The sequence below is a fragment of the Manduca sexta genome, unplaced genomic scaffold (assembly GCF_014839805.1).
Source record: "Manduca sexta isolate Smith_Timp_Sample1 unplaced genomic scaffold, JHU_Msex_v1.0 HiC_scaffold_136, whole genome shotgun sequence".
Taxonomy (NCBI): Eukaryota; Metazoa; Arthropoda; class Insecta; order Lepidoptera; family Sphingidae; genus Manduca; species Manduca sexta.
In genome coordinates this window covers 15,253-29,117 of record NW_023592216.1, presented here as the reverse complement: position 1 = coordinate 29,117, position 13,865 = coordinate 15,253, and the positions used below count along the sequence as shown (strand labels likewise).

The window sequence follows — 13,865 nt, the reverse complement described above, 5'->3', positions numbered from 1 at the left end:
TAACAATAATAAGGCAATCAGTCGAACACAAATTCAGCTTGCAAAGTTATCGAAAATTAAGATTCCAACCTTTTTCTGGTAATTATTCTGAATGGACAACATTTCGTGATTTATTTACTTCATTAGTACACAATGATAATAGTTTAGATGATGTACAAAAGTTACACTATTTAAAAACGCATTTAGTAGGCGAAGCAGAAAAGCTTTTAAGAAACACTCCTGTTACGAGCGCCAATTACAGTCGTTGTTGGTCGTTATTAGAAAAGCGTTATAACAACAAAAAATATTTAGCCAATTGCATTCTCAAACGGTTATTCAGCCAAAAGCGAATGAATGCTGAATCGGCGTCTGCTATAAAAGATTTATTAGACACCACCAATGACTGTTTGGACGCATTAAAAAATATTGGTGTTGATGTAACCACATGGGATATCATGATCATTCACCTAATATCGTTTAAGTTAGATACTGAAACGCGTAAGCAATGGGAACTGAAAACCGCTGATGATCAATCGAACGATTTACCTACATTAGATCAGTTAAAAGAATTTATGGAAAGTCGTTTTCGTGCATTCGAAAATATAGAATTTAAGAAAGTACAAACGCAACATGCAACTGCTGACTTCAACCGTCCACATACGAAAGTATTAATAGCCACAAATAGGTTATGCGAATTCTGCAATGACAAGCACAAACTTTGCTTTTGTAAAAAGTTTGCAAACGAGGATTATGCAGTACGACGCGATTTCGTCAGTAAAAAATCTATATGTTTTAATTGTTTGGGCAGTAATCACAGTGCATACACCTGTAGAAACCCAGCTCGTTGTAAAATATGTAACAAAAGGCACCATTCTCTACTGCATTCACCAACTGATACATCAGAGCAAAGAAAAATGAATCTGATACAGTAAAGTCTCCAATAGTTTCGTGCTATGCGACTCGCAAGACCTTCAGGCCCAGACAAGTTTTATTAGCCACAGCGTTAGTGCATGCCGAGTCAGGATTAGGAAATCATTCAACACTAAGAGCTTTGGTTGATCAAGGGTCACAAGCTTGTTTTATAACGGAAGCAGCAGTTCAATTATTACGTCTAAAGAAAAACCCTGCAAATGGTATTATTACGGGTTTGGGAGGAGAACACTGTATGAAATCGAGATACATGGTTACAATCACAATAAGATCAAGAGTCGACACGAACTTTGAACTGCAAATTGAAGCCTACGTGTTGAAAAATATTACGTCATATCTGCCTGAAAGGAAAATAGAGCCATTTGATTGGATAGAAATAAATGGTTTATGTTTGGCAGATCCGAGTTCAACATTCCGAACAAAATTGATATGTTGTTTGGAGCCAATATGTACAACCACATACTAAAAGAAGGCATGAAGAGGAGTCCAAACGGAAACTTTATTGCTCAAAGTACGAAGCTCGGATGGATAATATCAGGCACTGTCAATGAGAGGTCAAGCGAAGATAAAGAAAATTCGAACGTTATTTCAGTATTGCATACTAGAGCAGAAGAAGACATTTTAAAGAAATTTTGGGAATTAGAGGAACAATTACCAAGATCAACATGGTCAGAAGAAGAACAAGCCTGTGAAGAGATTTTCAAAAGGACAACAAATAGAACACCGGAAGGGCGATATATTGTAAATTTACCCTTCCGAGAAGATTTTGCCCAATGTCAAAACAATGGATCATTGGAGATAGCAATAGCTAAGTTCAAATCATTGGAAAAAAGACTCTCGAAAGACTTGGAACTCAAGGCCAGTTATAAGGAAGTGATTAACGAATATTTACAACTAGGGCACATGCGAACAGTTGAAGAAAAGGACGAAAAGGCACACGAAGCAGTATATTTACCCCATCATGCTGTTGTACGAATGGATAAATCAACCTCAAAGGTTCGAGTAGTATTTAATGCTTCCAGCAAGAATAAGCGAGGGTTTCATTAAACGATTGTTTGAAATGGTGGGTCCTAAATTGCAGCCAGATTTAAGACATTTAGTTTTCGATGGAGAATCTATCAATTGTTATGGTGGCGGACATTGTCAAAATGTATCGTCAAGTTCGGATAGCAGAACAAGATGCTAAATTTCAACGCATTGTGTGGCGCGATAATCCTGAAGATAAAATTAAGGAATTTGAATTAATGACAGTCACATTTGGTACCGCTTCAGCACCTTACTTAGCGGTTAGGGGCATTACAACAATTAAGTGATGATGAAGCAAAGGATTACCCAATAGCCGCACCACAAGTAAAAGAATCATTCTACATGGATGACTTAATGACTGGATGTTTTGACACTAAGGAAGGAGCCTCACTTTATAAAGAGATGAACGATTTACTTTTAAGAGGTGGATTTCAGCTACAAAAATGGAACAGTAACAATGGAGAATTATTGTCATACTTCCTAACACAAAGTAATAAACAAGAGTTATATGGGCAGAAAGACAATATAGAAAAGAACACAGAAAAGTTCAGTAAAGAAATTAAAATAGACGACATTACGAAAATATTAGGTCTTACATGGGACCGTTGCGAAGATAATTTTAGATATTCTGTGAATTTACCCAAGAAGAGTGAACCAGAAACAAAAAGGTCAATTATGTCTACAATCGCCCGATTATATGACCCACTGGGATGGATTGCACCGAGTGTGATAGTTGCAAAAATCTTTATTCAAAAGTTATGGTTGGCAGGTGTCGATTGGGACGAACCCATTTCAGCAGATTTAAAGGAAAGTTGGGACGATTATCGAAGTCAGTTACCAAAATTATCTGAAGTTCGTATTCCACGATGGTTACATATAAAGAAAGATACTGCTGACATAGAACTCCATGGATTTTGTGACGCATCAAAATTAGCGTATGCTGCTGTGATTTATGTAAGAATAGTAGATGATGATGGCAAGATACATGTCTCATTGTTTAACATCCCAGAGACAGGAGTTGCGCCGATCAAGCAAGTTAGCATTCCACGCTTAGAGCTATGTGGTGCAGTACTGCTAGCAAAATTGTTAGCCGAAGCAGCTGAAATACTAAGAATAAAGAAGAATAAGATAAGGGCATGGACTGATTCAACAGTAGTTCTTGCATGGCTAAGTAGCCACCCCAGTAGATGGAAGACCTTCGTAGCAAATCGAGTCTCCGAGATATTAACAACACTAGACTCGTCTCAATGGTATCATGTGTCATCCAAAGAAAATCCTGCAGATTGTGCTTCAAGAGGAGTTCAACCGGCCTCGTTACCAGAGAATACGCTTTGGTTTTCAGGTCCTTCATTTCTTAAAGAAAAGATGATAATATACAAAAGACCAAACGATCTAAAAGTTGATCTGGAAGAAGCTATAAAGGTACATCTTAATAAAACTGAAGATGATAGCATTATACAACGATATTCATCATTACAGAGGTTGATACGAGTCATAGCATACTGTCGACGGTTTTATAAAGAAAAGAATACAATAAATTAGACTTAAGCAAAACCGAGATAGACGAAGCGTTATTGTGTTGCATACAAAAGTTCAGAAGCAGGAATTTTGGGAAGAATATACGCAACTGCAAAAGAACAATAAAGAGTTCAAGTTAAAAGGAAGCAAGATAAGTGCATTAGGTCCCTATCTCGATGAAAAGGGATTAATCAGAGCTACAGGAAGGTTAGAAAAGTCACAATTAGATGAACAAACGAAACACCCTATAATTTTACCTCACAACTCACATTTGACAAATTTGATAGTGGCAGATGCGCATAAGGCTACGTTACATGGAGGTATTCAACTAACATTAAATTATTTAAGGACAGCTTATTGGATTATAAAAGCAAAAGGTATTGTCAAGCAACACATAAATAAGTGTGTAAAGTGTGTCCGACAAAATGCAAAAATTCGAACGCAGTTTATGGGATCTTTACCATCAGTTCGTTGTACTCAGCTAGAGCATTTAGTAACAGCGGAGTAGACTACGCGGGACCCATCAATATAAGAACAAGTAAAGGAAGAGGAAATCATTCCTACAAAGGTTATATTTGTCTATTTGTATGTATGTCCACACGTGCTATACACTTAGAATTAGTTAGCGACATGAGTACTCAAGCATTTTTAGCAGCCTTCAGAAGGTTCGTGTCCAGGCGCGGTCATTGTTCCCATTTATGGAGTGATAATGGCACAACGTTCGTAGGTGCCTTCAAGGAACTTAAACAATTAGTTAAGGCAGCTCACAAGTCGGCTGCTGCGGAATTAGCAACCCATGGCACAGAATGGCACTTTATCCCGCCTCACGCGCCCAACTTTGGAGGTCTTTGGGAAGCGGGCATAAAATCGACAAAATTTCACCTCAAGCGAGTTATTGGTGATTCAATGCTCACGTTTGAAGAAATGACCACACTGCTTAACCAAATAGAAGCTTGTTTAAACTCTAGACCAATAACGGTCATGGACAACACCGACGTGATTGAACCTCTTCCATTAACACCAGGACATTTTCTAATAGGCGAACCATTAGTTGCAGTGCCTGATCCTAATTATGAAAGTTCGAAGATCAATTCACTTAGTAGATGGCAGTTACTTCAAAAATGTATCAAAGCTTTTGGCGACGTTGGAGTAATGAATATTTAACAAATCTCTTACACAGATATAAATGGACTAACAAAGTCCCAGAACCAAACATAGGAGATATAGTACTAATTAAGGAAGACGACTTACCACCTAGTCGATGGTTGTTAGGTCGAATACTAGAAAACACCCAGGGCAAGATCAAATTACTCGTGTGGTTACATTACGCACCAAGTCGTCAATCATCAAACGACCTACGTCCAAACTATGTATTTTACCTGCTAATGAGTGACTGTTATTACTAAGTTAGAATTATTTGTAATTAGATAATAAGTATTAGTTAAGGTTTTCTGTATTTGTTACCAAATCAATGCTAATTTAGTTGTCATTAAGTTAAGTTTATTTAGGATATTGTCATACTTGTTTATATTCGCTCATTGATAAGTACAAATGTAATGTAGTACATTTATATTGCCATGGTGGGCGGAGTCCAACATTTGAATTGTGAAGACCATTTCGTCACTAAATGGTCTTGGTGGGCGGCATGTTCAAAGATCAATTAATAAAATAGACAATTTAATCCATCGAAAACTAAAAGATGGCGTTGTAATAAGTAATGACGTACAGTAGTCATAAATTAGGGCAATAGATGGCGCTGTACAATTTCTTTAATTTTGTACATCGCGATGTCAAGATTCTCCGACCCATATGTATAAGGGTTGGGGAATCTTGCCTCGTCAGTTCGGGAATCCAAAGCAACCATGTAAATCAGAGCGAGTAGTGAAGGAAGAACAGTGCGTATAAGTGCATCAGAGCGAGTAAGGTATAGAGGTAAACAAGTGCAACTTCTTAGTAATTATAAACTGTAGACTGTAGTGTTACTAGTGCTAATAATAAATATTGGTTTTATGTGAAAGAGTGTATTTATTGTGTGAACCCGGACTCTTAGCACACACACTACACCAGAGCACCCCCAAACACTAAGCATTATTATTTTATGCAGTTGTTAGGTATACAGAATGTAAAAAATGTTTAATATTTTTTTGAGAAACTGTTAATTGTTGTGTGCCCATATTATTTTGGTAAGTGCGGGTGTTAGATCTGTACCAAAATAATTAATAGCGCCATCTGTTGTGTCTATGGTGAACATGTTAGTTATAAACCACAAAGCATAACTGCGTAAAGTGAAGCAGTCACTTGAGCGTCCCTGTCCAAAGAAACTGTGTGTTATAATTACAAGTTTTGTTTTATTGCTCTAACATTACACACCACAATTATTGTTTGTCACCGTATTAATTTTAGTGACAATTCACGCTCTGGTGTGTAAGTAAGTACATGTTTGCTTTTGGGACTATCGGAACTGATACTAACAGTGGACGATATGCGTTCTAAATTTATTCATAATAATAATGTGTTCTGTGGTGTCGCCCGCTCGGCTCTGTAAAATATTGTGAAATAAAATTAGCGAATCGCATGCAAACAAAAAAAAGTGAATTTAAAGTAATAATAAGTACCATGACGCGATACATAAGCTGTTAGTTTTGTGCCGGGTCCGTCGGGTCCGTCGGGTCGGTGAAGTCCAGCACGAGCTTGCCGCGCGCCCCGCCGCCCGCCGCGCGCGCGTACGCCTCGCGCGCCGCCGCCCACGCGTACACGCGCTCCACGCACACCGAGAACTGCAACCACACGCACCGTCAGCCGCCGCGCCGCCACCCGCCGCCACCCGCCGCCACCCGCCGCCCGCACTCACCTGCCCCGCCTCCGCCAGCCGCCGCAGCAGCTCGATGTCCGCGGCGCGCGGCATGAAGTACACCCAACGCACGTGCGGGGGCGCCCACACGGCAGCGCCGGGCGGACGCGCGGACTGCACACTACAGGCGCGCGCGTTCTGCGCCAGCAAACTCAGTGCGGCCGATGCGAATCCCAAACCCAATCCTCGCTCGTCGGCCTCTCGCAATAACGGAGTCGTCAGCGTCACATAGCGCCCGAACCGCCAGCGTCGTGCGCTCGCTTCCCACGCCGAGGCCGGCGCAGTCCACGATTGCGTCGAACCTGCTCGCGAGAGAAGCAATGCGACGATGATAGGTTCAGCAGCGCTGAAATACAGACGAAGACGAGGCCCACGATGCATACTCACGGGCCGGCACGTTCCAGTTGCGCATCATAGTCGGGCGCGAGACGGTCGAGTGCGTCGACGGCGCCCAGTTGTAGCGCACGCGCACACAGGTCGGGCGAACAGCCGACCACCACGTTCGCGCGCTCGCGCACCAGCAGCTGCAGCGCCGCGTGCCCCACGCCGCCCAGCCCCAGCAGCAGCACGCGAGCGCGCGGGCGCGGCGCGGCGGCCCGCACGGCGCCGCACGCCGTCAGCCCCGCGTACAGCGCGCCCGCCGCCGCCGCGTCCGCCAGCGCGCGCGGCGCGGCCACACACACACACACACACACACACACGCATGGTGTGGTAGTCTGGGTACTTATTGTTTGTGTGACATTTTGTTATCTGCGTTTGTCTCACTAGAGTACGTTGTGAATTATACTCCGATGACCGACGGCCTCACATTGTTCAGACATGAGAGCTGCAGCGCATTGTCAGCAGTCACCTTCGCCAATACTTATACACCGCAACGCTTCGCCGCACCGTTAGCCTCGGTTCACAGTTCACACGGTATTGTCCAGCATGATTCTTTTACAGTATACGTCTTAATGAATAAATAGTAGCATATACGTTTCCATGGAACCGTTAAGGCGATACCTCAAGGTCCATTTTCATACATTTTGTTTCACCTTTAATCTAGGTAACTAAACAAGTATTGACAAGTAAAGAATTTAAATTCACGTCTAGTTAGTGATTAGTTCTCGCAGTTGAAAGAAAAACGTAAAAATAATTAATAATCATGGATATTTCGGCCTTTAAAATTTAATATGACGAAATTTTAAAGGCAGAAATATCCATGATACTTGTTTAGTTACCCAGATTAAAGGTGAAACAAAATGTATGAAAATGGACCTTGAGGTATCGCCTTAACACGTCATTAATGCTGCAAAAAATACGTACTCCGTTTATATATATATATACGAATACTGAACGAACTTGTCAAGCAAATCGAATGAACTTTAACATATCGATGCCTTCTACGCATAATGTCGTAAGGCTTAGAGTGTTTTTTTTCAGGAGAGCTGTGTTTGTAAGTTTTGATGATATAAGTAGTTTGTGCAACATTTTCAACCGATGTTTTTGCATAACGCAGCCCGATATGCACCATAACAATAGGTTCGCCAAATATATCATGCGGCGGAATACACAAAGCGAAAAGTGGGTGCAGTAGTTACGCCTCTGAGTACTCCTAAAGTGATAAATGACAAGTGCGTGTGCCTCGTTTGAAATAGTAACGAGGGAAAATCTGACAGTGCAGCTCCGAACAAAACATATCTTTGGAAACACACTGGACTGGGGGTACTACGTCCCAGTTAGAATGGATTAACTTATCTTCGAAGACATGTGATCGATGATGACTTAATCATCTCGAACATCATCAATCACCCTCAGAGCATCCTTTATGGAACATCGTGAATGACATGTAGACCCTATGTCCCTTCGCATGACCAACGACATCCGACAGCCTGTGGGTTAGAGCTATTGCAGCTACAAAACCCAATCTGTAACCCGGAAACATCTATCATACTCGTAATTCTGAGCACCTATAGGTAAGCCCTGCTTATATTCCGGTCTACAGGTATTTACTTACTGCAATTAGCATCGTGGCGTGATAACTCATATTAAGTGGAAGCATATTAATTATAATATGAAAATAATTGTTACAAAACATAGCCAGGTCGATTACCCAGGAGTCGCGTACGACGACGTACTGTGCGTGCGTGCCCTGCCGGTGCGGCGGCACCACGCCCCACACGCGCTCGCCGCGCCGCAGCCGCGCCGCCGCGCCCGCGCGCTCCACCACGCCCACGAAGTCGCGCCCCGGCACCAGCGGGAACTCCACGCCCTCGCCGCCCTCCGCCGCGCGCAGCGTGTTCAGCACGCGCGCGCCGTACCCGCCTGCCGACACCGCGGATGCTCAGTGCTGGTCGCCGCCCGCCGCCCGCCGCGACCTGCGGCCTCACCACCGACTCTCACCTAGCATGGCGACGTCGAGAGGGTTGACGGAGGCGGCGTGCACGCGCACCAGCAGCTCGTCGGGCGCGCGCAGCGTCGGCACGCGCGCCTCCTCCAGCCGCGGCTCGGCGGGCTCGTAGCCGTGCACCCGCCACGCGCGCATGCGCCCGCCCGCCGCCGAGCTCGTGCACCGAGCGGCTGCGCGCAACACCACCGCCGACATCCTCGTCTGCCCGCTGCAACTTGTAGACATACAAAACTAATCATTCTTTATAGGATTACAATCAATAAAAAAGTTACATTTACAGGCGTCGCCAATTTTCTAAATCGATCCTTGGTAGTTACGAAGGAGGTCGATCGAGAAGTTCGCCCACGGCTTTATTTTTCAGAGGTGCTATCGCCCGTTACGTAAAATCATTTCTATATCACTACTGTAGCGGTTATACGCGACTGTACCAGTGTACTTTACTTGTATGTTATTATTTATAATATAAGCACTCATTGCTCTAGAATGTAGACTAGTCACTCATTGTACAACCATCAAGTACAATAAACAGTTATTATGTAATTCTGTGTTTCAATCATCAATCACCTGCATGTACCCCAAAAATGGTAAGTAGTCATTTTGTAAAGGATTTAGTTATAAGTTTAGTAATTATAACAGGATAAAATACTCAGTGCATGTTTGGTGATAAAAAGTTTCTTTATTATTTATCAAACATATAAAAATGTAAAAAATATTACATGAGCATTACATATAATGACAGTTGATAAGATGATGCCACCAGGAATAACAAAAGATAATGTAAATGGATTTTAACCTTTTCAAAGGAAGCAATTAGAAACATTATGCAAAGTGAATTTATGGACGGGGGCTAAAGCACAACCACCTTAAGAGCTGTAGCTACCAGGAAACTTCCTTAGGGGACTGATTATTATTTTGGAAGATATAATTAAGATCTGCATACAACAATTATTAAAACAATGTAAAGTCAATGTAAAAATCAGCAATATAAAAAACACCTTATTATGAGAATCAATCGGCTTACTTATAAGAAACAAGAAATCCATGGTATCTGAGATTTGAGTACTTTTAATGTTTTTAGGATAATGGGACTTATATTTTTGTTTAATTGTAGTACTTTATTTTAAGCTTAATAATATACTAGCTTTTGCTTGTAGCTCCACTCAGTATATATTTATAGCATTCAAACAGAAATGGCATGCTACTTCATCTTATAATATGTAATATCTTACAGCAAAACCTACAATCACATAGGTATAAATCAAAAGTCAATTAAACTACAAATTTGACCAGATAACAGTTATTGGAAGATTTTTCTTGGGTTTTCACTGTCATGAATAATATAAAACCATATATTACTTAGGGTATAGGGCTTTCGGTCAGAGGCAAGAAGACTAGAGTCTCTGATTACTTAATTATTTGAATATTATGACTCACCAAATCCTGGTCTCAGCTATTCAGGTCTCCTGGGCCAAAAAATGTTCGCTGCCCCTTTTCTGATGACCTTTTTTTAAACACACCTTTAAACCTCGAAAAGGTAAACAGAGGCGCAACCAATGCACCTACTTTTTGGCTGGCCTTTTTCTGTCGCAATAATATAGGTATTGCTGCAATGGTACTACGCCGAAGAGAGTTGAAAAAGTTAAAGATCTCCGGAGGGAAATATCCGGTGCAAACCCTACCTACGCTTAGCTACCTATAGAAAACTTCGATATTTGAGTCAACACGGGTAAATCAGTTGTGACTATGTTGACATGTTGCATTGACTCAATGGTTCCAGTTCCTTCCAGTTTCCACCAATGATATTCGAATAATAGGGTATAAGGTTTCTACTTCATAAATACTACTTCATAAGGCATTTAATAACAGTTTATAACTTACACAAAAATACGTGAACTATAATTATATTTAAAACTTTCCGAGACAATTATTTTCTACAGACTACCAACTAATATAAGAACTGATAAGAACTGAACTAGAATAAGAACTTTTACTTTTGTCAAAATTAAAGAAAAAAACATAACCTATATTTTATAAAATACAGTGCGCGCCAGAGGGTTGACACTTAGAACATTTAGTGTAATGATGTTAGGGTCAGGGTTTTCTAAGAATGACTATGTATCTTATTTTCGTAGCATAGAGTTTATTTTTGGATGACAAACTTTAGGTTACATCTAGTACCAACATAATAGACCTAAAGTCTAGAAAAATGTTGGCTATCATGATAGCTGACAATTGGCCGCCATTATTTATGCTAGTTTGTTATTGTTGGACTTTAATTTCTAATTCTGTATAATTGCGATTATATATTGTAACGACACAGCAAATGTCAAGCAAAGCCAGCGATGCAGCCATGTGTTAAGCCAAGCCAAGTCAAAGCCAAAGCCAAGCCAAGCCAAAGCCAAAGCTAAAGCCATGCCACGGAGGTTGAATGCCGCAACTTCCACTCGAGCCAGCCAGCAGTATCAATATTGCCTATGGTCCGCTGTTGATTGTTCGTGACATGACATCCAACTGTTAAATGACGGGTATAAAACTCTGATAAAACCCAAGGCATTCATTTCAATGGACATATAATTGTGTGCACTAGTATAAGGCGAAACGCTGTCCGAATAATAAAACATAATCTCTGAAGTAAGTTGTATTTATATTTCTCCCTTCTGTTTTAATATAATAATATCACCCCTGTATTATATCCTGTCCCACCACTGTTGGGCACGGGCCTCCTCTACTACTGAGAGGGATTAGGCCTTAGTCCACCACGCAGGCCTAGTGCGAATTGGCAGACTTCACACACTCTCGAAATTCCTATAGATAACTTCTCCGGTATGCAGCTTTCCTCACGATGTTTCCCTTCCCTGTTAAAGTAAGCGATAATTCACAAAGAATACATACATAATTTTTAGAAAAATTAGATGTGTGTGCCTTTTAGGTTTTGAACCTGGATTTGGACATTCGTCTCGGCAGTCCGTTCCATAACCAACTAGGCTATCGCCGCTTTTTAATTGCGATTACATTTAATAATAACTTGTGCTTTTTGTCAAATATTGATTGTGAAATTGAGCCTGCTCCTCCGTTTCGTGTATATTTTTCTTTAAGAGATGTGTTTCGTGTGTGTTTACGAAATGATGACTCTTATAATAAGAGTATCACGGATTAATAAGAGTCTTATTATTCCTAGATCAAGACTCCAATTGTGTTTACATTTGTATATTTCATTTATTTTGTGTGTAACAATGGAGAAAAGAACTAATAAAAAGACACTTTTCCATATATATTATAATTCTCTTTGAAGACACTTGCGAAATTTATAAATTTGTCTCTGCAATGATTGTAATCATAGTAAATGTCAATTGGACGGAAAAGATCATAATATCTGTAATATCTGCTATCATATTGTTCAATTTCTATATAAAATTGGCTATAAATAACGGAAAATTAAACTGTAATGAATTTTTAAGTAAGATACATAAACTGTATACATATACATAAGAAATTCGCGAACACTATTGTGTATATTGAGACAATATTTTTTTATTACATGAAGGGAATTATTAAAAATTGTACATGTTTTCATTTTAATAATTCAAATTAAATCATAATTTATACTTATGTAAAATTTATGGTCAGCAATTATTATCGATATAATATAATCGGCATCATATTATCCATTGAATAAAAAACGTGCCTTTTTTTGGTTTCGCGGAGAAAGTGATTATGACTACTGCCCAGCCTTCGTGGGGACGCGACTGGGCAGTTATGTTGGAATCACCGTGCCTTACAACCCGGCGTTGAGTCGTCTGGATTTCATGATGACCTTCAGGCGACGGCCGAGCAGAGTCCCTAACTTATGTACAACGTACCGCATACCAAATAAAACTCCGCGGTGGCCTTCTTCGGCGCATTAGAGACGGCTACGAGCTTCCTCTGACGAAAGTGTCTAAGTCGTCGTCCACAGCCGGCCTTGAGCGGTTCCACCTGGTACGGCCCATCTCTTATGGGGGAACTGAGGCTCAGAAGCCCCAGCGTAACCCAAGGATGCCCTCAGCGTCAACGGCAGTATGAGGCCTACCTCCCATACTACCGTCCATCCCGGGGGTCACTACAATGTGCGAAATGTGCAAAACGTACTCTAGGAGCGGACGGCTCCTTGCCGCCCGCCGACGATCCCGATGGCGGCCCCTATTAATCGTCTTTTACGACAGACAGGGGATACCATGGTGTAATTCTCCAAACAACCTAACCCCATAAGAGGCCTTGCGTCATTTTTATGCATAATGTTGATGTGACAAAATCTTATCTAAACTGTGTTCATGTATATGTGTATGGGAGCCTAAAATTAATGTACTAAGTGCCGCTTCTTCTTACGTAGTATATTACTTGCTCTATGGTGCACGCTATAAAAAAACATTGCTTTATTATAGTCACGGGTACATGTCGTTCAGCCGATAAAAAAACAAAAATACAATGCTATAAATTATACACAATTATTTAAATTCCATAAACAGGGGAGAAATTGTATTATATGGAAAGGGCTCAATAGACTTGTTTTGCAGAGCAGTAATAAATTTAAAAAATAATCCTGTGACACCTGTGAAAACTGACAACTCTGTTGACAACTTCAATGTTGATCAAGTTTCTAGTTTATTTCATACTTCGTAAGTTTTTTGTCTCCAAGCTGACACAGACACAGCATGCAACAAAGTCTTTTAGTTTATATTATTTCTTAGCTATCTATTAACTATATTTTATTTTAGTTCATAGAACATTTGGTGTTACATTACAGTAAATGCTTAATTAGCAAAGCGCACCCCGTATAATGTTTCGAAGACGCCGATATGACCGCCGCCGTTTTGACAAGGTGTAGAGTGAGTTCGGAACAACTGGATCTGCTTTTGTCGTTTATGGAAGATCATCCTGACTTTGCCGCGGGAAAACAATCTATTTACTCTCGATTTAGTTCGTGTAAGTTGTGGCGGCTTCTAGCGGAGCGCTTGAACGCGGTAGCTGCAGGCAGTGGCGGCGCACACAAGTCTCCCGATAAGTGGTGTCGGGTGGGTCTCACTTCAAGTATAATATTTATATTGTTATTGAATGCCGCGCCCCGGCTGTGGAACTCGAATCGTCCATAATTTTATGTGTAACTTACGCAGTATTGGGCCGACATCAAATATA

At 40.9% G+C, this 13,865-nt stretch overlaps 1 protein-coding gene across 1 annotated transcript; it reads right to left on the bottom strand.

Annotated features, from left to right (window-relative positions):
* Positions 1-5,571: 5,571 nt before the first annotated feature.
* On the bottom strand, positions 5,572-10,774 carry LOC119191334 (reticulon-4-interacting protein 1, mitochondrial-like). Its single transcript, XM_037445235.1, is given in 8 exon segments — positions 5,572-5,992; positions 6,069-6,230; positions 6,305-6,572; positions 6,574-6,606; positions 6,692-6,983; positions 8,396-8,608; positions 8,687-8,907; positions 10,128-10,774. Coding segments are annotated over 6 exon segments (1,149 nt in total). The 5' UTR covers positions 8,889-8,907; positions 10,128-10,774; the 3' UTR covers positions 5,572-5,992; positions 6,069-6,089.
* Positions 10,775-13,865: the final 3,091 nt, after the last annotated feature.